At 46.7% G+C, this 26,042-nt stretch overlaps 1 protein-coding gene across 3 annotated transcripts in view; it reads right to left on the bottom strand.

Annotated features, from left to right (window-relative positions):
* CAMK1D (calcium/calmodulin dependent protein kinase ID) overlaps positions 1–26,042 on the bottom strand; it is a 433,233-nt gene that overhangs the window by 11,532 nt on the left and 395,659 nt on the right. For all 3 annotated transcript variants that reach the window (XM_055331921.1, XM_055331920.1, XM_055331922.1), the window contains 2 exons: positions 8,568–8,680; positions 7,119–7,197 (listed from right to left, as the gene is read on the bottom strand). In XM_055331921.1, the coding sequence (XP_055187896.1) occupies positions 7,119–7,197; positions 8,568–8,680 (192 nt within the window). The remainder of the gene's footprint in view (positions 1–7,118; positions 7,198–8,567; positions 8,681–26,042) is intronic.

Below are 26,042 nucleotides of genomic sequence, written 5' to 3'. Positions count from 1 at the left end.
GATTCTAGGTCGGTACCTGATACCAAAATAATTTTTTGCATCTTGGAAAGTTAAGGGACAGATAGATGTCAGGAACACTGACCATCCTTTCTGGCTGGAAGGTAGACCCAAAACAGCCTGGACGCCTCACACTACAATGCACAAGCATTTCAGGACACGAAGGGAGCAAGCTTAGGGCTTATTCAGACAAGAAATCATCCCTGAGCAAAAAGTATGTCCCCACTTACCCAGCCCTTCACTTGAGAACTGAAAGCACGGTTGATGACCTGGACCTTTAGTCTGTGCCAGGCTGGCCCTACGTTTGGAATGCAGTCTGATATTCCCAGCTAAAAGCAACCCCTGCCCCTCCCACCATAGACTCTGGTCTTTCCTTCAGCAGGGCTGGAAATACTTAGTCAAGAGGACACTCAGAAACTAACTCAAGGGAACCAGGTTTCCATTCCAACAACTGTCAGTCGCCCCCTTTCCCCAGACACACACACTAATGAAATAGAATACTGGGCAAATCTATTTGAAACAAGGGGGATGAGGTTAGGGGACTGCAGTCATCTTCATTGGGCTTTTCCTTCTAGATAATTCATCTGAGTGTTTCCTCGTACACCGTTTGAAAAAGCTACAGCCTCAGAATAGAAGGCCAATTCCAACTCATCGGTGGCCAGTGCCTTCTTGGAAACAAGCAGGCACAAGTGGTAGAAGTCTGGGGTTCCTCGGGCTGAGCAGCACCGCAGGGCAGAGCCGTGCTCCAAAGCAAACAGTCCAGCGAGGGGGGCAGGGAGACTCCCTTCTCTGTGGGTTAGCATGGGCTAAGATGCAAGGAAAATGCAAACTTCCAATTATTTTAGGAATGTTCCGTGCTCACTTCCCACCGTGCTGGGGAGTGCTGTGGCTGAGGAGGACCCAGCAGGGCAGACATGGCCCAGAGGCTCCCGTGAGGCCCTCTCCTTGGGGAGATGTGGCCCCCTTGGCCCATGACAGCACACCATCTTCCTCAAATGGGCACTGTCCTGGGAATGCCTGCTGCTGCTCACGAGCCAGAGAGTTTACAATGACAACGTAGGACACTCGCGATGCTTGGTGCTACTAGCTTCAGCTTATTCATCAACAACACTGGTGGCGCGGGATGTTAGGATTGGAAGGGACTCTGGTTTTGCCTCGATGGTCCTAGGAATTGAGCAATGCCTCTGATACGGCAGAATTTCCTTATAAATCCGTATATACACACATGCAAATAGCTATGGACACCCATGTTCTATTCTTGTGTCCTTTGCTTTCCCTTTTTTTTTTCCTTTTTAAGTAATCTTTACACCCAACATGGGGCTTGAACTCACAACCCCAAGATCGAGTTGCACACTCTACCAACTGAGCCAGCCAGGTGCCCATCCGCTTTCCTGTCTTAACCCCTTGCTAACAACACAGATGGCATTCACAGAGACTGCACTTTGTGAGGTCTTGCCTCCTTTTCCACGCGCAAGTCATCAAACTCCTCTCTCCTTGCCTTCTGCTGTTTTGTACTTAGTCTGCTGTATCTCCACAGCTCTGAGTTTGCATTTACCTAGCCACCTGCTCAAGACAGGCTTGGTGATGCCTGGGTGACCCCCAGGATGGGATCTCCCAGACTCCTAGTGGGCTGCTTCCCCATTCCTGTGGTCAACTGTGGCTCGGCTGGCTGGAGCCCAGGAGAGGGGAGGGGTCTCAGTGAACACTGAGGAGGGGGCTGCAGATGCCATCCAGCCTGGCCAATACACCATGTCTCCCCAGGCGGGCACACTGCCAAGTATCGTCGCCTGGAGCATGGAAACCTGGGAATCATCACGTTGGTTTCCTTGTCAGGGTAACTAGAGACTGAGGTTCAGAGCAATCTGAACCAGACAAACAAACCTCATCAGGGTGCTTCCCTGTAAGAGGGATGGGCTCCCAGCCTGCCACTTACCGGACCCTACTCTTTGGCTGGCAGAGGGCAGGCTGTTGGCTCCTTATCATGCACCACCATGAGAAGGCAAAGCCTCAAGTGAGAGAGGCACAGGAAACATCTGGCAAGATGGACTGATGGTCCTCTATATGGACAGTTTTTTTTTTAAATATTTATTTATTTGAGAGTGAGAGCAAGAGAGCAAGAGTACAGAAGTACAGGGAGAAGCAGACTCTGAGATCATGATCTGAGCTGAAGACAGACCCTCAATCCACCGAGCCACCCAGGCGCTCCCCACACATGGACAGCTTTGAAAGGAGCCCTGTCCTGTCTGGAGTAGTCTGTTTTGAGGCCGAGGTAAGGGGTCTGTGGCTTCCTGAGGCCGTCCAGGCTCCAGGTAGCCTTGATTGAGTTGGAGGAGCAAGTTCAGAGTAAGAGATCATGTCCTCTGGATATAATCGATGTGCCCAGAGCACAGCTTCTAGAACAGTGCTGCTGAGAAGCTGAGCTTCACCAGAGTAATCACTCCCCTTTCTGCTAGATCTCTGTCGAACCCGTGCTCTTGGCCCAGGCAGTTTGACATAAGAGAAACAAGGATATCACAAATGCAGGCAGTGGAGCATTTCAATGATATTTGAGTCAAATGCATTCGTTTTCACCATTTTCTAATGTTTGGCTTCCAGGGCCTTTTGAAATGCATGGTAGAAATAATAAAGCGCTGGCAAAAACCCAGCTCTGAAGTAAAAAGGCCTCCATTTGTGCAGCTCACGTGCTACTAAATCCTGATGTGACCCGGGCCGATGACCTTGAAATCCGTCTCTAGCTCGACATCTTTCCTGGGCTCCGGACTCAGCAAAGGGTCCCCGAAGCTCTCCATGTGGACGGTCCTGGGCCCTCCCTCCTGCTCTAGCACAGGCTACGGCACCTCCCAGTAGAGGCATCTCACCTGCCCAGTCCCGCCAACTGGAACCCTGGGAATAAGCTCAGACCCTGCTTGTCCCAAACTGTGGCTCCCCAGCCCTGGCATGTCCTTCCTGCTCTCCATCCTGCTCCATCCCTGTGGCTCCGGGCAGGCCCCCTCCACCCTTCTCTGGGCCAGCCGCAGCCCGGCCTCCAGTCTGCACTGCCCTGTCAGCCTCCCTAGGCCCAGCGCCAGCAATTCCTCCAACCTCCATCCTGCAGCCAGTTGAGCTCTCAGAAATGCAAATCTGATCATCTGCTCAAAACCTCTCAGGGGCCTCCAATGCCCGATGGGGAAAGTACAGATTACTTTAGTATGATAATAAATTAGCAGCAACTCATATAGATTGGAGATTTGTTCGGTACTAGGTCTTCTTCTTATTTGTATATAATGTCTCACTTAATCCCTTGAAAAGCCCCATGGGATATGGACTGTTATTTATGATCTTGGTTCATTCGACACAAGGAAGCCCAGGGCTCAGGAGCTCGTCCATGCAGTAACAAAGGGAATCTGGGACCTGGACTCAAAGCTCACGCTGCCCTAGAGGCTACGCTGGAGCAGGTGCCAGAACCCTGCTGGTCGGGCCTTCCCTTCGAGTTCTCTGCTGCCTCACTCCTTTGTCCACTCCTCCTCCAGGAATACTGAGTGCAGGTGTCCCGGCGTTTCATTGCACCTGCACCCCGATGTTTATAGCAGCAATGTCCACAATAGCCAAACTGTGGAAGGAGCCTCGGTGCCCATCGAAAGATGAACGGATAAAGAAGATGTGGCCTATGTATACAATGGAATATTACTCAGCCATTAGAAACGACAAATACCCACCAGTTGCTTCGACGTGGATGGAACTGGAGGGTATTATGCTGAGTGAAGTAAGTCAATCGGAGAAGGACAAACATTATATGGTCTCATTCATATGGGGAATATAAAAAAGTGAAAGGGAATAAAGGGGAAAGGAGAAAAAATGAGTGGGAAATATCAGAAAGGGAGACAGAACATGAGAGACTCCTAACTCTGGGAAACGAACTAGGGGTGGTGGAAGGGGAGGAGGGCGGGGGGTGGGGGTGACTGGGTGATGGGCACAGAGGGGGGCACCTGACAGGATGAGCACTGGGTGTTATTCTATATGTTGGCAAATTGAACACCAATAAAAAATAAATTTATAAAAAAAAAGAATACCGAGCACCGTGGCTCTGGGATAGAGGCGCAGTTTAGGCCCTGATCAAGGCCCAGGCCGCTGGCCCTGCCCGGAACCCCATCCCTCTCCCTTCCTCTCCCTTCCCCTCCCTGGATAGCCTGTGGCAGGCCCTCTGGGAAGTCCCCTGCCAGGCCCCTCAGCAAAACCGACCTCTCCCTTCTTTGGTTTCTCAAAAATGTCTGGTGAAGGAGAGACGAAGTTTTGGCTGGCATCCTTCCTGTCTTCCACAGAGTGAGGCTGGATTAGTGAACTGGTCCAAAGAAGCAAATCACTTCGCCTCTTTAGAAATCACTTTCCTCCTCCATCAGATCATCCCAAAAGTCTCTTTCGTACAAGATAAATATGGGCTGGGACGTAATGTACAATGTGATGGCTATGGTTAGGCCGACTGCAGCATCTATTGGAAAACTACTAAAGAGTAAATCCCTCAAAGGTCTCAACCCAGGGAAAAAATTGTTTTGGGGACCTACATAAGGGGATGGGTGGGATGGGTGGGATGGGTGTTCATTACACTTAGTACGGTAATCATTTTGCAATATATTCATATGTGAAGTCATTATGCTCTATACCTTAAACTTACACAGTGTATGACAACTACATACTTCCATAAAACTGGAAGAAGACAAAGTTCTCATATAGCTCTGAGGGCCAATTGTTGATAAAGTAAGAAAAGCTTTACTAACTTTATCATCACACACTTTGACCTATTGCCCAATGTAACTGATTACAAAATAAAATACCATTTATTTTAAACTTACTAAAAATATAAACGACCAAACCTGTCTCCATATTTGGAAGTATCTTTCCCTCCCCTTCAACTATTCCTGTCCTTCTTTTACTTCTCCTTACAGGGTGGTGGTCAAGAGCATTTATTTTGGAATCCGTTCTGGCTGGAAACGATTGTGGCTTTACCGTTAGGTAGAGGCTATGCAGTCTTGGCTAAGGCTAAGTTACCTTTTATTTCTAAATCAATTTTATTATTTCTGAAATGGAGAGATAAAGCCTACCTTATTGGGTCATCATAAAAAAAAGAAACCATAAGATGATATTTTAACACAATTAGAATAGGATCTGAAATAGAATTGGTGCTCAAGAAGTGACAGATGTTGGGCAGCCCCGGTGACTCAGAGTTTTAGTGCTGCCTTCAGCCCAGGGTGTGATCCTGGAGACCTGGGATCGAGTCCCATGTCGGGCTCCCTGTGTGGAGCCTGCTTCTCCCTCTGCATGTGTCTCTGCCTCTCTCTCTCTGTGTCTCTCATGAATAAATAAAACCTTTAAAAATAAAAGAAGTGACAAATATTGTCATAAATGAAAATACAGAACTTTCTTAACTTACAATAGGGGTTATGTCCCAATAAACCTATCATAAATTGAAAATATCATACAGCGAAAATGCACTTAATGCACCAAACCTGCCAAACATAACTTAGCTCATCTACCCTAAACGTGCTCAGAACACTCACGGTAGCCTCCAGTTGGGCAAAATCACCTAACACAAAGCTTATTTTATGCTAAGGTGTTGAGCAGCTCATGAAATTTATTGAATACTGCACTGAAGGTGAAGAACAGAATGGTTGTACAAGAGATAGAACAGTTGTCAGGGTATTGGTTATGGACCATAATGATCATATGGCTGACAGGGCATTGTGGCTGCCAGAGCCCGGCATCACATGAGGAGATCTTCCCTAATACAGCCAGCCTGAGAAAAGATCAAAATTCAAAACTGGAAGGGTTCCTACTGAATCGGCACCACATTGGCATCATCTAGTAAAAAACATCGTTAAATCAGTGGCCATCTGTACTATGAAACCAGGTCGTGACACTCCCCTGAGCAGCTCCCCTTTGGAAGACAAACCAGCATGTGACCCTATGGAGGAAATGCCACAGGGGACAACAGAACACACAAGCGGCAGTTTCCTAGACTGCTTCTTAGGGGAATTTCTCCTGAAGTCTAAGTGTTTGTTGTCATCATACGATACATTTTACCATCCCCAGTCTCTGTTTCTAAATGGATGCTCCTAGTGGTTTAATGACAATAACCAACGAAACGTTTGCTATGTTCCAGACGTTGCGCTAAACCCGATAGGCATGATCTCAATTATTTCTTACATCAACTCTGTAAGCTAGGTATCATCTAGCTTACAGATGTTCTCATTTTAAAGATAAGAAAATTGGGGGCGCCTGGGTGGTGCAGTCATTTAAGCATCTGAGTCTTATTTTTGGCTGAGGCTGTGATCTCAGGGTCATGAGATCAAGCCCCTCACCGGGCTCCGTGCTCAGTGTGGAATCTGCTTGGGTTTCTCTTTCTCCTCTCCCCTGTACACACACGCTCCCTCTAAAATAAATAAATATTAAAAAAAATTTTAAATAAAGATAAGAAAACTGAAGCTTAGAGAAGTTAAGTATAAACCTAATGTAACAGCTAGTTGATAATGAAGCTGGTTTCAAACCCAGTAAGTCACAGAAAAAAAGGTGGCCTCAAGAGCACCGCTGAAAGCGTGGCATGGAACATCACAAGCATTAATAAATGCTGCTGGGGTTGAAGACACATTAACTTGAAAAGTATTTTCTTTCTTTCTTTTTTTTTTTTTTGAGTAGGCTCCACGTCCAGACTGGGGGGCTTGAGATCATGACCTGAGCTGAGATTCGGAGTTGGACACTTAACCGACTGAGCCACCCAGATACCCTGAAAAGCATTTTAAAAAGAAAAACATATATAACATCAATTTACTTACTTATAGAACAGTAAGCTCAAGGAATAAAACTCCAGTCTTGATGCCTCCCTAGAGAACCACCTGCAGTAAAAACGATCCTAAAATACTTCATGTAAAATGAAAAACCTTCAGCTAGTTTTTGCTCACTGAACTTGTCACCCGTGCATTCAAAGGCCTGTGTGCCGAGGGAACAGAAGAGTTCCAGTGTTGCTGTGGGGATGGGATGAGAGCCAGTGGTCAGAATGAGATGCAATCATTCCAGAACCGAGAACGGCCGAGGAGGTTTGCTCTGGGAAGGCATCAGATAGTGCGGTCTTCCCCGTGGGTGATCTCTCTTACCATGGGTGCCGAGCTGCTTGCTCACAGGTGTATCTTTTATTTGGATCTTTCTCCATCAGATTCCGGATGAAGTCTTTTGCTGTTGAAAAAGAAAGCACAAGGGGCGGGATCAGTTTGTGACTTGGGATGCGACAGTTTGATGCCACTGGGTTTTTGAGAATATTGTGTGGAGCATGAAAAACAGGCCAGCCCTGCTGCTGACCCTGTGGCAGCTTTAGCACAAAAGGCCCACAGGATTCCGCAGTTGGGAGAAAAGGAAGCCACGACTTGGCAGTCTGAGAGGGAACACGGTGAATGGGGAGGCAGCCAAGCCAGGCCTGGGACCCTGCCTTCACAACCCAAAGCCCTTCCTTTTGGCAGCCAGGGACATCTTTGGTTCAGAAATCAAACATCTTTGTCATCACGTGCCTCTCACTGAGCTCACTGCTTTGGGAAGCTGCTTTCTTGACGTCCTCTCTGTGTTTTAGACATTACTGACTCCAGAAGGTCCCTGCAGCCCCTGCTCGGGCCGCCGAGCTGTGCAGGCACTGCAGATACGCAGCCCACTTAGGCAGCTACGATGAGCAGGAAATTGCGATGCAGGAAAATGTGCCCTGGTGGGGAAGGGCAGAGTGCTAGGAGACCCGGGGTGAGGAAGGACCCAGAAGTGGGACCCTGAGAACACAAGGGACTGGGTCACAGAACCTGAGGATGACACCTGTGTGCCAGGCCAGAGACCTGTGGCATCGCAGGGCCTGGCAGCTCTCTGCCCACAGGACTGGGGCTCCTGGGGGGAGGACTGTGCCCTCTGAGCTCAGAAATCAAACATTCCTCATGCCACTTTTCCCTGCAGGCCTTGGAGAACTGTACTCGGGCACCAGCTTTTAGAAGACTGAGGAATAAAGCAGTGTCTCCAGTGAGAAGGAAATAACACAAATAATACATGTGATATTTGAACAGCTCAGCAGGATGGGAATGGCTCTGCCCCATTTATTATTTTATTTGGGCCTTGTGCCACCCTCTGTGGTAGGGAGGCCTGTTGTTACCATCCCGACCTTGTCAGGAGGACACTGAGGCTCGAGAGGCTCGTCAGTCCACCAGAGCCTTGGTTTTGATCTTTATCCCTGAAGAGGGAATGGGGAACATCCCAGAGGACTGAGTGCATTAGTGCGTGTGCGGAGCTCACAGCGCTGGGGGCACACAGCAAGCACTCAATGAACACTAGCCTATACTGCGGCAGTCCTGGAGTGCCCAGGTCAGGGCATGGCTTGGCGGGGGGGTAGGGGAGTCGGCCCCGACCCTCAGTGTGGCTCCAGGCAGAGGTCTCCAGCCTGTCTTCTGCTTTGCCAAGTCAAGTACGCAGCTCACGGAGCTTCCCTGGGAGCCTCAGGACCACCCCGAAACCCTCAGGCCTGTCCGGGTCAAGTGTAGGGATCCTGGGGGCCAGCCCTGGGGCACCTGGACACCTACCAGAGTCGGAGATGTCATCCCAGTAGGGGGAGTCAAATTCATATTCTGCCTTGAGGATCTGTTCAAAGAGCTTGGAGTCATTTTCATCATAAAAGGGAGGGTAGCCACAGAGCCTGGAAGAGAAGACAGAGTCAGGACCCGTGTGGCTCTATGTCCACCGTGGTCACTGGCCATTCCGCCTCGGAGGAAGAGCCATTTGTACTCAAGGGGAGTAAACCTGCACTGTGTGTTGCATATACAACCTGAGCAGAGAAATCACACATTCTGTGGGCAGAGGTGGAACAGAATTAAAGCTGCGATTTGATGGATGGCAAAAAGGTGAACACATACGGAAGCCCAGCTTTTTTTTCCACGTTATTAACCAGAGCCTTGTAATATTCCCAGATCAACCCCTAAACCCTCTGTGTGTAAGTGCTATTGATCGTACTGTCTGTAACGTTATCCCCAACGGTCAGTGGGTTGGTAACCAACTTGCTGTAAGTTGCCCTCACATGCACATTATCAACCTACCAGGCCCAAATTGGGTAATTTGGAAGGTTCCAGTTTGGGCCATTAATACACACTAAATATAAAAGCAGAAGTCGGCACAATTCATAATGCTATCACCACTTTCCCCCTGAACCCTTTCAAAATTGCTTTATTTTAATTTTATTTATTTATTCGTGAGAGACATGGAAAGAGAGGCAGAGACACGGGCAGAGGGAGAAGCAGGCTCCTCTAGGGGAGGCTGAGGTGGGACTCGATCCTGGGACTCTAGGATCACACCATGAGCCAGAGGCTGATTCTCAACCACTGAGCCACCCAGGCGACCCTCAAAATTGATTTTTTAAAAGATAATATTAGGATGTTGGTGCAAGTAACATGTAGTTCTAGAGATACCGACAGTTATCTGACCGGCATAACACGAGTAGAAATTTTCATTACACACTCCCAATACAATTCATCGCCTGAGACTACTACGGGCTCTCACTCCACTTCTGTTTTCTGCTCTGATGTGACCTGTACCATCAGTACAGGTGCCACTGGTGTATGTTCTGGACCAAGATCTCCTCATTTGGATGAGGAGGCCACACCAGGAAATTCCTAATATTCTTTGTGGCGTGAAGACACTATGGCTCTATGACTCCCTCTTTCAATTGGCTTGCACAGCAGGGAGACCTAGGGAGGGATCTAGTACATGCTTGAGGCCCACATGGGGCAGGGCATCCTGGGAAGGGGTAAGATTTAGCTCATAGCTCTCAGGGACGGGCAGAGAAGAGGCAAGGCTGGATTCTAGAAGGCCAGGTGCAAAGCAGCATGGTGTAGACCCTGGTTCTGGGCCTGTGGCAGCCCATTGGGGGGCACCCACGTGGTGGGGGAGTTCTCCCCCCAAACGAGCCCTGAATCTCCCCCAGCTAGCCAAACTTTGTTCAAGACCCAACTCCAGCTTAGAGACCTGTTTAATGAGAACAAATGAAAAGGAATCAACAGGCCTGTGAGGGATTAGGCTGTGGGCAAATAAGGAATCCCAATAAGGTTCAAGATGCAGACTTGGTACACTCATTCTTCAGCTGCTCCTGCTGTGACACATGGTGTCACCGGTCCTGCTGCCCAGGGGGAAGGCCGATGACATTTTTAAAGGCTGTGAGACATTTTGCGGGCCGATGAGATTCAAAATCATCTATCCCCACAAGGTTGATTTAGGGGCTAAGTGCCTGGAAAATTTCATTTTTTAAAGATTTGCTGCTTTTGGCAAAATGAATTAGAGCCAGTGCTTCTGAAACCACCAAGCGCATATTTTACTGCCCAGGAAACCCTGGAGCCTGGAGATGGATATGTAAATGTTTCCCATAATGAGGATTTGGGCTTAAATGAAATGTGCATATTAGGAAAAGCAGACAGAGCAAAATGTTAGTTCGACTTGGAAAATAACTAAATTTTAGATATGCGAGGTTTTTGTTTATTAACAACTGAGTGTGTTTTACTTTACAGTTTGGCACTCTTTTCAACAGGGAAAAATCTTTAAGAAAATTCTAAGAAATTTATTCTTCTTGTGCCAATTTTCTTAATGTATATCCCAATTTCTTCTGGTTTTTGGAGTGGGGGATAGAATACTGTTTATGCGGCTATATGGAGGACAGAAGAAAAGGATGTGGATCTAACCTGAAGACTGAGTTAATGTTAAGAAAGAGGATTTTAAAAATAAGGATGGGGAAATGAAAAGAAGGACAAATAGAAGTCGTACCATCTTCCCCAGATCTAGAAATTTCACAGAGCTCCCTGGCCAGGCTATTGCATTAGTAGGTCTGTGTTCAGGGTCCAAATAGGAGAACAAACAACTTTGACCTATTTCTCTCCATATACAGAACATGGACTTCCGTGGTCTGGACCTCTTTGTAAGTGGAATCTCTATGTTCTTACTTTACATATCAAACCATTTAAGTAACGTACAAATTATCTCACCATGCGTACCCAAAGACCATAAAGCCATTCTCAACTGTTCTAGACCTAAAAAGTCTGTGGTTCAGAATAACATCTAAACTTCCAACCCCGATGACTGATGGTCATGCCCAATTATGGGCAACACATGTTCCTGGGGCTCATCGTTTGTATCCCTCCCAGCCTCGGGATGGTCATCCAGGGAGAACCCTGATCCCTTCAGTCTTTCCTACTTTGCCATCTTGTCTACCTGTGGCACATTGGTGCAAATGTACTGCTAGATTCTAGTTTAACCTTGACCAGGCACTTGTTTTGAGTAAAAAACACCACTAAGAGCTTTAAAGTATTATCTCACTCAAGCTCCTCTTCCCCGGGAGGTGGGCATCCTTGACACCTTCTGTTTGTACTTTAGAGCCACCTTCCACTCACTCTGTGCCCTGGGAGGCAGACCTGTATCCCTGAGTGAGGGGTGAACTCCGTAACATCTGGTATGAGTTGGCCAATGGGGCCCCAAGTGGAGATGGTGAAAGAAGGGGGAGATACCGGACAAGGGTATGTACTGGCCTGACCCCTCTCATCCAGCATTCAGACCATCGTAGAGATGGGTGAGGGCCACTGTTCCTCTTAAGGAGCACACCCTACCACGCACTCCTCTTCAGATTCTGGTAACTTCTCCCAGCCTCCCTTTACCACCTTGGGTCTAGCGGCGTTTATGGCTCAGCAGCTAAGAAGCTTAGGGTCACAGTCCCTTGTATAACTCCTATTTCGAAGGCTGAAATACAGAGCAAAGTCAGGAGTCCAGGCCTCTCCATCTGATTCCAGCTTTGTGTTCTTAACTATTTTGTTTATTCACTCAAGGGAAGGAGGCTTGAGAAATGAACCTTATGTTTCAATCTTGACTTTGAATGCTCTCTGTAGGTCATTATTTAGTTTGCCCACCTGCTCCTTCACCTGGAATTAGAACCTGGTGACTGGATCCTACCTTTCCAACCCCATTTCCCACACTCTGGGTCTTAAATGCTAAGATGCTCAGAGTGTGTTCCCCACTGGGCACTTTTTATTTCTGGACCAAGGTAAAGGTATGTGCTTGACTTGGGCTACCCTTCCCCCTTCACTTGCCTCTGGAATACCCTTGAAGACCTAGCCCCCTTCTGCCAGGTGGTAGGTGCTCTGCTCTGTGCCGCCGGGGCAGTGGATGGCCCTTCCTAGTGACACTTCCTACACTGCATGCTGCCCTGCTGCCCTGACCTATCCTCAAGCTCCTTAAGGCAGGACCACGTCTTAGGTCTTACTCTCATCTTTGATTTTTCAGTGGCCAGCCCTGGGTCTGCCATAGCAGATGCTGAGTAAATGCTTGGATGAACAAACGCATTCTCGAAGAAGAGGCTTCATCTTGGCTGCTGAGCCCCCTGGTTGGGCTCTGCAACAGAGACAAGGATCTATGATGTAGGTGAACCTACCTCTGCCCCAGCCCAGGGAGCCCTCAAAGATCCCACCGACCCTGACTCCTTCCCATACAGTACCCCTACCAGGAGGCAGTATACTCTGCATCTTTAAGAGGCATTCCAGAAGAATTCAATGGGCAAGGCCCAGTGTTGGGAGCAATCTGGCCTATCTTTGTAGAGAAGGCAATGCGGTTTGGATGACCTTAAATGTCCCTGTTGGGTGTGGATGCATGTCATAAAGGAGATTTTCCATGAAGGAGAGGGCTTTTCACATAAACGAATGTAAAAATCAGCAATGGCCAACCGTGGCTGATTCGGCAATGCACAATTTTTCTTGGAAACTAAAATGCTGTATTAGCTTAAGAGCTCCTGAGAGGCCCTGCTAGTTTACCGGGGTAATTAGGCTGCATATGTTCTTCTTGCTCACTTGCCCTTGGCCACGTATCTGGGTCCCACTGAAAATGGACAGGCTAACAGTATTCCCAAGAAACAATAAGTCATTACCACTTTACTCTTTTATGTAACTTTATTTCCACAATTCACCTCAACCCACTGGGGGAAAACAGTATGGAGGTTTTAATTAAAAATTTTAAGAAGGACAACCATATTATCCAGTAATCTCTCTTCTGGATATATTCCCAAAGGAAATGAAATCAGTACCTTGAAGAAAGATATGCATTCCCATGTTCACTGCGGGGTTACTCACAATAATCAAGACAATGGAAACAACACAAGTGTCCATTGACAGATAATGGATAGAGAAATTACAGCATATGGAGCACTTGGGTGGCTCAGTTGGTTAAGCATCTGATTCTTAATTTCGGCTCAGGTCTTGAACTCAGGGTCCTGGGATGGAGCCCTGCATTGGGCTCCGTGCTCAGTGGGGAGTCTGCTTGGGAATTCTCCCTCTGCCCCTTCCTCCCTCTCTAAAATAAATAAATAAGCCTTAAAATAAAATAAACTATGGCATATATAGAAAATCGAATAGTATTCAGACATAAAAGGAAGACAATCCTGTCATTTGCAACAACACGGTTGAAACTGGAGGGTATTATGCTAAGTGAAATAAGCCAGACATAGAAAGAAAAATACTGCATGATCTCACCTATACATGGAATCTAAAAAAAGTCAAATACATAGAAGCATAGAACAGTGGTTACCAGGGACGGGGTAGGGGGTGGTGAGGGAAATGGGGAGATGGTGGTTAAAGGTCAAAGTCACATATACATAGGGTGAATAAGTCTAGAGATTTAGGGTACCGTGTGAGATCTACAGTTAATAACACTATACTGAATCCTGGACATTGGCTAAGAGAGTAGATCTCAGGTGCTCTCATCATAAGAAAATGGAGTAACAATGTCAGAATATATGTTAATTAGCTTGACTGTAATAATCACTGCACTATGTATGTTAAATCATCGCATTATAACCTTAAATATATACAATTTTTATTGAAAAAAAAGGTCATGGTAGAGAAAGTACCAGCTATGTTTAACATTAGGCAGTGACTTTTTAACAAGTGTTATTACGGGGGCATCTGGGTGGCTCAGGCATCTGACTTTGGCTCAGGTCACGTCCCAGGGTCCTGGGACTGAACCAGCTTTGGCTCTGTGCTCAGCAGGGAGTTTTCCCGTCCCTCTCCCTCTCCCTCTCCCTCTCCCTCTTTTCCCCCTCCCCATGCTCTCTCTCTCTCAAATAAATAAATAAAATCTTTAAAAAGATGTCATTACAGTAAAAAAAAAAACATGATATCTCCTGTTTTAACAAATTTTAAGTGTCTTGCACAGTACTGTTGACTACAGGCACAATGTCGTACAGCAGATCTCTCTAGAGCTTACTCATGTCGGGTCACTGAAATGTTATGCCTGTTGCTTCCCCATTTCCTCCTTCCTCCAGCCCCTGTCAACTACCATTTCACTCTTTATTCTATAAATTTGACTATTTTAGATACTTCATATGAGTAGAATCATGCAGTATTATTCATCTGCCTGTGACTGAATCACTTCACTTAGTGTAATGTCTTAAAGATTTATCCAATATTCCATTGTATGTATAGAACACATTGTCCATCTGTCGATGGACATTTACATTGTCACCGTGTCTTTGCTATCGTGAATAATGCTGCAACGAACATGGGCGTGCTATTAGCTCTTTGAGGTCCTAATTTCAATTCTTTTGGATATATACCCGGAACTGGGATTGCTGGATCATATAATATGCTCTATTTCTAATTTTTAAAGAAGATTTTATTTATTTATTTGAGGAGGGGAAGGAAGGGAAAGAGGGAGAGGGATGGAATCTCCTCGCTGAGAGTTCGATGTAGGGCTCAATCCCATGACCCTGAGATCATGACCCAAGCCAAAATTAAGAGCAGGTTGCTTAACCAACTCTGTAACCCAAGCACCCTGATTTCGAATTTTCTGAGGAACCTCCATTCTGTTTTCCCCAGTGGCTGTGCCATTTTGCATTCCCCCAGCAGTATGCAAGGGTTCCCCTTTGCCCATATTCCTACCAACACTTTTTCTTTTCTTTTTTTTTTCTTTTTGAGTTCTCCAAAGAAGATATACACATGAAAAAAGCAAGGGAGTATGTGTATGGGGTCCCAGAATTCAGACTACCTGATGTACAGCATAGACTGGATGGCTATGTAAGGACAGCTGGTTTGTTTTTTTGTGCAGGCCAGCGAGCACTCAGCATGAACCCAAGTGATCCCTCTTCATGGGGAATACGCCTGATTTTTCCCTGGTAGGTTTCTGTCAAATATTAGCTGGCTGGCTTTCCGGCCTTCTGCCCTGGATGTGAGCACAGGCCTGCGGCAGCTGTTCCTCACCCTCCCCAAACCACATGTACCTTCCCTAAGTGTTCTCCCCAGGTCCCCACTAAGGACAGAGTATGAACAACTACCCATTAGGTAGTCCTCTGGCAGGCCCCAGATGCTGATTGACATTGGCTATGTCCCAGGCTTAGGGATAGGGAGAGACCATGAGTCCTACTCTCATGGCTTTTACATTCTATTTGGGGGGCAAGGGGAGAGACACTCAACATTAAGTTTCAAAATACACAGGAAATAGAAAAGTAGACAGGAAAGGTAATGGGAAGGTGATCACAGGAAGCCACAGCATTTCATTCTGATTTGAGAGTATTCCTTCTCATACGCTGTTCCCTGCGCCTGGAATGCTCTTCCTCTTGTGTCCACTGTTGTGGCTCCTCCCTGCTCCTAGGGCACCACATGTCTCACCCCTAACCTGTCCCAACCCTTCCTCTGAGCTCCCAGCCTTTTTGGCACAGCCATCATGCACACATGTCATCTCCTCTGTTAGATTCTGAGCCCCCTGAGGGTGGTGACAGTGCCTCATTCATCTTCGCCAACCCCAGGACCAGCCCAGGATGTGCTCAGCAAAAACCATTTGCTTCAACATGGATGCAACTGGAGGGTATTATGCTGAGTGAAGTAAGTCAATCGGAGAAGGACAAACATTATATGGTCTCATTTGGGGAATATAAATAATAGTGAAAGGGAATAAAGGGGAAAGGAAAAAAAATAAGTGGGAAATATCAGAAAGGGAGACAGAACATGGAAGACTCCTAATTCTGGGAAACGAACTAGGGGTGGTAGAAGGGGAGGAGGGCGGGGGCTGGGGGTGGCTGGGTGGCTGGCACTGAGGTGGGCACTTCACGGGATGAGCACTGGGTGTTATTCTGTATGTTGACTAATTGAACACCAAAAAAAATAAATTTATTATTAAAAAAAAAGAACGGAAAATAAAGACTAGTTGAAAAAAAAACCCTGCTGGATGAATGAGCCTGTCAACACCTCAGTGTTTCAGGGACTGCCACCCCCACTGCACTCAACCCCTCTCTGAACACCTCCCATTCTTTACACTCTACCTCAATTCCATCTCTTGGGTCTTTTCAAAACATTTAGAAAGGATTATTTTGTGGTTATTACATGTGTCTCCCCACCTCAATCATGAGTTCCTACAGGAGAAAGACGATGTCATATATTGCTTTTCTTTGGATCTTTCATTTGCTTTCAGAAATCATACCTATTCTAATAAAGCTGTTTGGAAAGATAGAAAGAGATGGAGTACTTCCAAACTCATTCTATGAGGCCAGCATCACCTTAATTCCAAAACCAGACAAAGACCCCACCAAAAAGGAGAATTACAGACCAATATCCCTGATGAACATGGATGCAAAAATTCTCAACAAGATACTAGCCAATAGGATCCAACAACACATTAAGAAAATTATTCACCATGACCAAGTAGGATTTATCCCCGGGATGCAAGGCTGGTTCAACACTCGTAAAACAATCAATGTGATTCATCATATCAGCAAGAGAAAAACCAAGAACCATATGATCCTCTCATTAGATGCAGAGAAAGCATTTGACAAAATACAGCATCCATTCCTGATCAAAACTCTTCAGAGTGTAGGGATAGAGGGAACTTTCCTCGATATCTTAAAAGCCATCTACGAAAAGCCCACAGCAAATATCATTCTCAGTGGGGAAGCACTGGGAGCCTTTCCCCTAAGATCAGGAACCAGACAGGGATGTCCACTCTCACCACTGCTATTCAACATAGTATTGGAAGTCCTAGCCTCAGCAATCAGACAACAAAAAGACATTAAAGGCATTCAAACTGGCAAAGAAGAAGTCAAACTCTCCCTCTTCGCCGATGACATGATACTCTACATAGAAAACCCAAAAGCCTCCACCCCAAGATTGCTAGAACTCATACAGCAATTTGGTAGCGTGGCAGGATACAAAATCAATGCCCAGAAATCAATGGCATTCCTATACACTAACAATGAGACTGAAGAAAGAGAAATTAAGGAGTCAATCCCATTTACAATTGCACCCAAAAGCATAAGATACCTAGGAATAAACCTAACCAAAGAGGTAAAGGATCTATACCCTAAAAACTATAGAACACTTCTGCATTCAACAATAATCAATATTTGTCAACTATTCTTTCCTAAATGGGAAACATTTACATGAAAATTGCTTGTGTATGTTTGCATGCACAACAGCACACACTCGAGTTGACTTATGAAGTAGTGTTGAACACTCTGAAATGGATGTTTCCTCTGGGGAAATAATTTAACTACAGTTTCTCATGAGTTACAATTTTTCAGTTAGCTTTGCAGTGAAACCTGCTAATGCCCAATAATGTCCGTTGTAAGTCCTTCGAAGTGGATGGGAATGAGCACACCACTCGTCAACAACTATTCTCTGTGCTCACATTTGCCCCGTACCCTGAGGGCTTCCACCATGCATCAATCTCCCTGACCTCTTTTCCTTCCATCCAGGGTATGCCCATGAGATGACACAACCCATAGATCCTACCCTCTGTTCCCAGCCCGAATCCTTAAGCCAGAAGCTGAAAAACAACTTTGCATAGTAGAGGGATTTGCACAGAATCACAGAAATTTATTCTGGAGTTCAATAGTCCTCATCTGGCCCTAGCCACCCTCTCTTAGGAGACTGGGAAAGTAGGCCCCAGGGAGATGAAGAAGTGACCTCCACCAGAGCAAGTGGCAGGCCTGAGCATCTATCTGCCCAGGGCTCAGGCTTCAAAAACAAAAGCCACTTCAGCCCAGTTCTACAGAGATTTATGGAGCACCAATGCCTGTGCCAAACGCTGATCATATAGTAGTGAAGAAGACAGGCCCTGCTCTTGATTCCCAGGGTTTAGCATCCAGCCATATGTGAATAGCACAAGCGGGATACTGACTTTTCTATAAAGGACACACTATGTTGTGTGTGTCCTGTAAACTTAATAACAATAGCCACCACGTGTGGAGTATTTACTGTGTGCCAGGTACTGGGTAATGCAGCTTACACGCCTTTCCCATTTATGAGACGTGTGTACTTGTGACCTAAGCATGTCTGTCTTCCATTTCCAGGTGAGGGAATATATGAGAAGAACAGAACTTTAACTTTTCTCATCCAATTCCAGAGCCAAATTGTATTAACCTTTCATGTGGGCTCTGTTGCCAGATAGGTCATGGCAAAGATGAGGAAATGCATACACGCTGTCTTCCTAGACCTGCCTCTGAAGTCAGGGTGCTGTGCGTTTTTTATGTGATATATGAAGCAGGGCCAGAAACAAGGCTGTAAGACATGCCAAAGAAATGAAGACCAGCTGAGTCTTTGCACTCAGAAAATCAACCCAGCCTGCCTTCTGGAAAGAGCAGAGGAGGATGGCTCCCTAGGGATGACTACTAGGGCCTAGCTGTGGGAGACAGGGATTGAGTCTATACTGAACCAAATTCCAATATGATCACATCCAGCAGCCTCGCTGAGCTCCCATGGGGAGCCTCAAGGGGATGTAAAAGATAGAAATCCTTCTGTCAAGATCTTGTGGAACTCTGCAGGACGGGCAGAAGTTCAGGCATGCCTCACCAACCCAGAGTAGTTGGGAAATCAAATAACATACATAGGTGAATTTTCTAAGCACCTGAAATGGGCTTAAGTGCCAAAACTTATTTGCAATATTCTAGAGTTGTGGTTTTTTTTTTTTTTGAGAGGGGGAGCATGTGTGAGCAGGGGTGGGGGGCAGATGGAGAAAGAAAGAATCTTAAGCAGCCTCTACGCCCAGTGCGGAGCCCAGTGCAGAGCTCAGTCTTATGACCCTGAGATCATGACCTGAGTGGAAATCAAGAGTTGGATGCTCAGCCGACTGAGCCACCCAGTTGCCCCAATTATTTTCAATATTTTATCCAGAAAGCATTTGGGTGTGACAGTCCACAATGACAATGAAATAATCACTAGGAAAAGGCAACCCAGAATTTGCCATGTAGTCTAATTGGATAAAAGAGCTCTGAAGGAGAACGGATACGTGGCTTTTCAAGGGAAGGTTTGCTGTTGTCCTCTGAGGGCTGACTCTGTCACTCTGTGCTCAGAGGTTTCATGGTGTGGTTTCCTCAGCCTGAGATTTAGAGAAATAAAGACACAGATTCGAATCTCGGCTCTGACAAGTACAGGTTGAGTGACCTTGGGGAAATGACATATCGTCTTTACGGCTTAGCTTCTTCTGGAAATGAGGATAATAGTGACCACCGTAGAGACAGACATGACATGTATAACACATAACTATATAACAATAGGTGCTATTTATGAGACACATGCATAGATGGATAGAGGGACACAGAAACCTACAGGTAACAGGTAGAAAATAGGAAAATGCTGTCATACACTGTGTATTCCCTTTCAGGTCCCTCAGTTGAAGCACGCAAGTGGGACGCTGCTCATGCACCAGCAAGAACAATAGAAAGGGGACAGAGGGCAGATGAATCCTGAGGGACTCAGTCCAACGGCCTCAACATGAAAACGAAGCAATATGTTTTTACACTTTGTGCAAAGTCTACAAATCATCCACTCAGGCCTTCTAAGCTTGCTACGAAAAGGAGGAAGAGCCGTGACTGAATTATGGACCTAACTTTGTGCACTGTGTCGTGAAAATAAGGACAGGGCGTACCAGAGACCAGCTCGTCACTCTGCTCTTTGTCTACCACTATTTCCAAGCATTTAGCTCGGGAGCCCCTCACTTCCAGGAAGAGCTCAAGGATCCCCGTGGACATTTGCTCAAAGGTGTATTTGTGAAGAGAGAATATTTTTGTGCAATTCGACTGGGGGTGCCATGGAAATGACCAAAACAACCAAACTCTATGTATATTATTACAAACTAAGGAAGCCACAGAAAGCCAACGCAGGCCCAAAGAGTCTCTGAAAAACACCAACAAAGCCAGTCAAATCTGGGTGTCTCTCCGTTGGAGACGGGCGTCTGTCTGATATGCCATAACTCCGGGAAGCCCCTATTTGCCTTTTTGTTTTGGCACCCAGTGGGTATTTACGAATGTCTGGGGCCTGGGCTAAAGAATCCAAGTGTTATTCATCTTACTCTGGATAATATGACAGACTTTAATAAAATAAAGCAAAGCTTTTTAAGCTGATAAACCTCTTGTACTTAGCTGCAATGCCCACTTAGAGAACAAAACAGGTTTCGGCATATTATTTGGATTTATAAAACAGAATGACCAACGAGACCCGAATCATCACAAAGATGTAATCCAATTATTTCAACAACCATATGTTTGATTATGCACGTTCCAGAACTTTTTTCTAGCAAACTTGGAAGAGATTAGGCTGGAGAAACTAGGAATGGTTTACATATTAAAACCATGTGCAGGCTGACTTCAGCAAAGCGGGATAGATGAAAATTCAGGGGATACATGCCCCATGCCTCCCCCACCGCCCCGGAGATTTGGATCATGCCTTGAAAGTTGAGAATGAGTAAGCAGATCAGGGAAAGATGTAGGGGAGAAAGGAAACACATTTCTTGGAACATTTATACACAACTGGACCTGAAGATTGGGAGTGGGGAGGGGGGGGGAGACCCAGCACTTCCCCAAGCGAGCGAAGGGAGTAGCATATTCCATGTGAAGTAAAACCATCTTAAAGGAGTGGGCTGGACAATGCTGTTGTGTTGTGATCCACGGTCCCACTTCCAAGCGTATTACTTTTTGCTTGTTGCGTGAGCCAGATGGACAGCGCCTTGAGGGGTCTGGGGACCCCAGGGGCAGAGGCTCTGGGCCTCCTCCTGCAGGTCAGACACAGCCAGAGGAAGCCCAGACTGTGCTCCTTTGCACTCGGAGGGCATGGACAGTGGAAGGGAGGGCAGGTGGGGAAGAGGATGAGCAGGGACAGCTTCTAACAGCCAGGACTGTTGTGTTAGGAAAAACCCAGTGCAACTTCCAGCAGCTAAAATTAGTTCTCACGAGTAATGGATTTCATCCCGAAGCACTGCGGGGTGTAGACATCCATTCTGGAGGTGATTAACACCAGCGCTAACTGATGATTCTGAAGCCCGGGCGGACTTCCAATTCGACTTTTGCATCTAGAGGTTTTTTTTTTTTTTTTTTCTTCTCTTGGTTCAGGGCTCTTGCTTCCTACCCCCTCCCCCGCCCTTACCTTTCCTCTCTCTCTTGCCCTCTCTCTCTCACCTGCCGATTGGTAAGTGATTATGATTCTGTGTGGACTGCATTTGGGAAATTTCCCTGGGTGGCCACACCGTGGGGTTTGGCCTTTGGCCCCTGGTTTGGTCACTTGGCCACTGGCCTCTGCTTACTGTCTTACAGAGCATCCTCAGAGCAGGGCAGGGGACCAGAAGGCCCGAAGGCAGTCCTTGGCATGGTCTGGCCAAGTGCACACCGTGCTGCTCAGCTTCTAGTCCATTCTTCCGTGGGTCTTCCCATTACCTCCACGAGCAGTTACTGGCTTGCTCTTGGAAATCGGAGCCACTTCCCTTCCTGTCTCCATCATCTGTGCCTCCTGGTCACAAACCCAGCATGGAGTAAGTGGTCCAAAATCATGCCTTGCTACTGCACCTCCGATGTGCTTTCTGCTTCTTCCCACATCTGCGGGCCACCTCCCTCCCGCCTCCGGGCTGCTGTGCTCCGTATCAGATGGTTAATATGGTAAAACATCCTTAAGGTCTCTTTCCAGACTTCCGTTTGCTCACTATGGTGATTGGTGAGTTAAAAATCCTGCTCGTTCAAAGACTATATTTTTCCCATCACCAAGTTTTAGACATCAGAAGGTCAAAGCCGGATCAAATCTTTCAAGCTCTATTTGAAAAATTATGTTTCAGATTGAATGGTACATCTTGTCTCAAACACAGTAAGTGCATCATCTTTTCAGATAACTGGTCTTGAAGGATAAGCCATCCATCTCCCCGCATGATGGCCAATATTTGAAGATAGTCTGTCCAGAGCCAGATCACCACCTCTGTCGTGGAGACTTCCTCAAGGCCAGGCCAGTGTTCACGGCTCTGCCCTGGGAGCTCTTGGCTCTCATCTCGGTGACACCCAGCAAGACTGGGTTTTAACTGATCTGTTTACGGTCTGTCGCCTCCAGCAGACAGCAAGCATCTCCAAGGCCGGGTTGGTAATGAATCCATCTCTAAAACCCCACTGCCTGACATGTATTAGGCTCAATAAATGAGAGTTAAGTGAGAGAATGTCAATCCCCTGCCTTCCATTCTCCAGGCTAAATATCCTGAAGCATTTAGCTGCTGCTGAAGTGAAGGTTTCCAGGAGCCGACGCTGACATGAACACGAGAAAGCAGTGAAATGTTTTTCCATCCAGCCTGAAACCACACCATTGAGTGTAAAGGTGATACAGGTGAGACATCCCCTTCCTGCTTCTCCCTTCAGGGGTCCTTTCTACCCCAGGGCCTTTGCAAGAGACAACCAATAAAGTCTCTCTCCAGGAGCAGCAGAGAGAGGGCCACAGGCTCACAAACAAAGCAGACATGTGGTCAAGCAGTACCTGCTTCTGAGATTAAAGGTAATCAAAAGGCATTGAGCCACACACAGGATCCACTCAGTGTAGACGGAGGAGGGGAGATGAGGCACCTTTCTGGAAAGCGCCACACTGAAATGCAATCGGTGGAATACAATCAGTGAGCCTGAGAATTACCACCACCAGAGCCTGCTTGAAATACAAGTGATGATTCCTGAAAGGAAAGAGAGAGGGAGCAGGAGGCAGGAGAGGGAGGCGTGAGCATGGGCCAGCAAGTGGCCACTCTGACCAGCCACCAGGAACGGCCCTGCCACAGCGGGCGGAACACAGAAAGTCTGGAGACGACTATAGGTTTTGTGAAAACCCGTCTGGCCATCGAGCTCTAGGGCTCTGATTCCTTGTTCGTAAAGGAAACTTCATACTTCTGCTTTTAATTTGCTTTCTCATGGAGCATTTCCTATTGGGGAGAGAATATGCTAGTTTGAGGACAGGCATATCCAATTACCCCGTGAGGCACAGATCCCATCATTTAGTAAACTGACACTCCAGGTTTTTTGTTTTAAATCTCTCGAGTCTGGCTAGTGTGAATCAATTCACTGGGATCATCTGAGCAAGACGAATAAACAGATTAATCTAGTTTCTGAGCTTCTAAAGCCAAAGTCCAGACCATGGCCTGAAGGCAGCCTAAACAAGGCAATGTGTCCCATCCCACAAAGCTTATGAATATAACAAGATGATGGCTGTCTGCTGGCAACGCCAATTAATTATTTCTATTAGTGTTAACGCTCCTCATGCTGATGGAAGTAACCACCATCATGATGCCCCATGCTTGGTTCTTTCCCTGGGGCTAATTACACTACATTCTCTCCTACTGGAGCTGGGGTTCATGCTCTCTCCCTGGCACATGTGTAGCCAGAAAGAGGCAGCTGTCAATGGTTTAAAATCATGATGACTCTTTTGGCGAGGAGCATTCTTTGTCTCAGAAAATGGACCTACCATGAGGATTAGGCATTCAGAGCCACTCTTACGAAGCCAATTACGCTGTGTATGTTGGCCAATTGATATTTATGTCACCTCGTTTTAAAGGCTGAACGATGCCGGAGGACAGTCGAAAAGCAAGCGGGTTACCATCAATATGCGGCCTGGAGTTTCTGGTAGGCAGAGAAGTCAGAGGTCGTGGCATGGGTAGGGGCCCTCCCCACCCATGGCAGACCCTCCCTCACCATCCAGCCCACCCTAAGGCTCTAATGCCTAAACTCCTTAAGACCTCAGCCCATTTCTTATAGGGGCAAACATCCGCTGTGCTTCTCCATGGCATGCTGTATCCCCGAGTGTAATCTAGGCAAGCCATCATGAACTCATGTCTTTAAACTTTCGAGAAGAAAGGCAACATATGTGTGATCACAAAATTCCATCTGGTCAGTGACATGGTGATTCTATGTCCTCAGAACTTGTGCTACCTTGGCTGAGCCACACCTCCAGCCTGGACACCAACATGCTCGTCAGGGTGCCCAGCACACTGTGTCCTCCATCCTTCTCGGTAGCTTACGTGATGCAGGCAAAGATGTTCTTCCGTAAATCCTGATCCCCAAAGAGAGATTCCGGACAAGGACCCATTGGATGTATTTTTAACACTGAGAATCCCTGATAGAAAAATGTATTTCTCTTTCTGAATGATGGGTAACATAGAAATGCATGTGTGCAGAGGTCAAGAGAAGCAATTGCTCAAGTATTCGTGCTGACAAAATGCAGAATGTTTGCCTGGTGTGCAGAGAGGAAGACGTCTGGTACCTGGCCTGTCACAACCGCTTTTGCTGTGATCGGATATCTCAGTGTGACAGGGTTATCAGATGAAAATAATGCTGCACCCCAAAAAGCCGCAGAGGCTAACCCCTTTTCCATCACAGGTGACACGAAGACTGTAGTTGCACGCGGCCCCCCGCAGCAGAGCTGGCTTCCCCTGCGTGCTGCCTGTGGGTCACACGTTGTGCAGCAGCCTGGCTCGTCGGTCTCCAGCTGAAGGGTGGGGTGTCTGGGCGCAGTGCGTCAGTGGGAAGGAGTGGAAGTCTGAGAGGGAGATCTGTAAGCTCTAACTTCTAATCCTCATCTCAACACCGAGCCAGCCTTCTGCTAGGCCGAGGCCACAGGCCTCTCACAGAACATTGTCATCAGCCCTACAATGTGCCTCAGGCGACCTCGTTCCTGTGCCCGCATTCCTCTCCTCTCCTTATCCAGCCTTCTAGACATACCTGGAATGGTGCCTCCCTCTTCCTGAATACCCTGTCCTCAGTGGTGGCTTCATCCCAGGAATTCCTACGGCTGTTCACAAGCCTCCCTGCATGTCACGTCATCTAATAATGAATTTTCCTGTCCCGCCATATACATTGTTAATTTTCTCACGAGAGGCAACATGTCTTTGCCATCTTGATATCTTTAGCACCTAATGCAGTGCCTGGAATAGAGAAGGTGCTCAAGAAATGTTAGCTGTTGGGCCGCCTGGGTGGCTCAGCAGTTGAGCGTCTGCCTTCGGTTCAGGTTGTGATTCTGGGGTATCGAACCTCTCATCGGGCTCCCTGCAGGCAGCCTGCCTCTCCCTCTGCCTATGTCTCTGCCTCTCTCTGTTGTCTCTCATGAATAAATAAATATATTTTTTTAGAAGAAATGCTAGTTGTTGACACTGATAATGATAAATTCAAAGCTAGAGGTTCTCAAAACATAGAGCCACACTGTGTAGAAAAATTACATCTAGACTTTGGCCTATCACTCAAAAGGATCTGAACATCTTGGGAGGTATAAGTGAGATGTTCAACGTCCATTCATTCTCTGCCTGAGACTCTCAGAGCTCTGGAAGGCATCAAGGAAACCAGGACCCTGGCTGCCATTTTGAAGTCTGACATAGTCATTAAATCAACCTGAGACCAATTCCTGGAGCAAAACTGGTGGTGACCAGGTAACCACCAGGTTGAAGCATATCAAGTTTAAACTTAAAATAGAAATAAAGATAGTACTGCTTTATTTAACTTAATTTAATACAATATTTTAGCCCAGTCAAGTATTGTATCATATACTATAATTATGATGATTTGGATGTAGTATGTTCAAACTATATACCCAATGATGTATATGGTATTATCTCTCCCCCAGACTTCTGTCCTCCACGTGATTCCATAACCATTCCATGGATATCTCAAAGGGGTCTCAAGTTTAACATGCCCAGAAGAAAATTCTTGATCTCGCTGATCCCCCTAAACTTGCTCCTCCATCACCCCCTATTCTTTTTTCTTAGCCATTTACATGATT

The sequence above is a fragment of the Nyctereutes procyonoides genome, unplaced genomic scaffold (assembly GCF_905146905.1).
Source record: "Nyctereutes procyonoides isolate TBG_1078 unplaced genomic scaffold, NYPRO_anot_genome, whole genome shotgun sequence".
Classification (NCBI taxonomy): Eukaryota; Metazoa; Chordata; class Mammalia; order Carnivora; family Canidae; genus Nyctereutes; species Nyctereutes procyonoides.
This window is presented reverse-complemented; position numbering and strand designations above follow the sequence as displayed.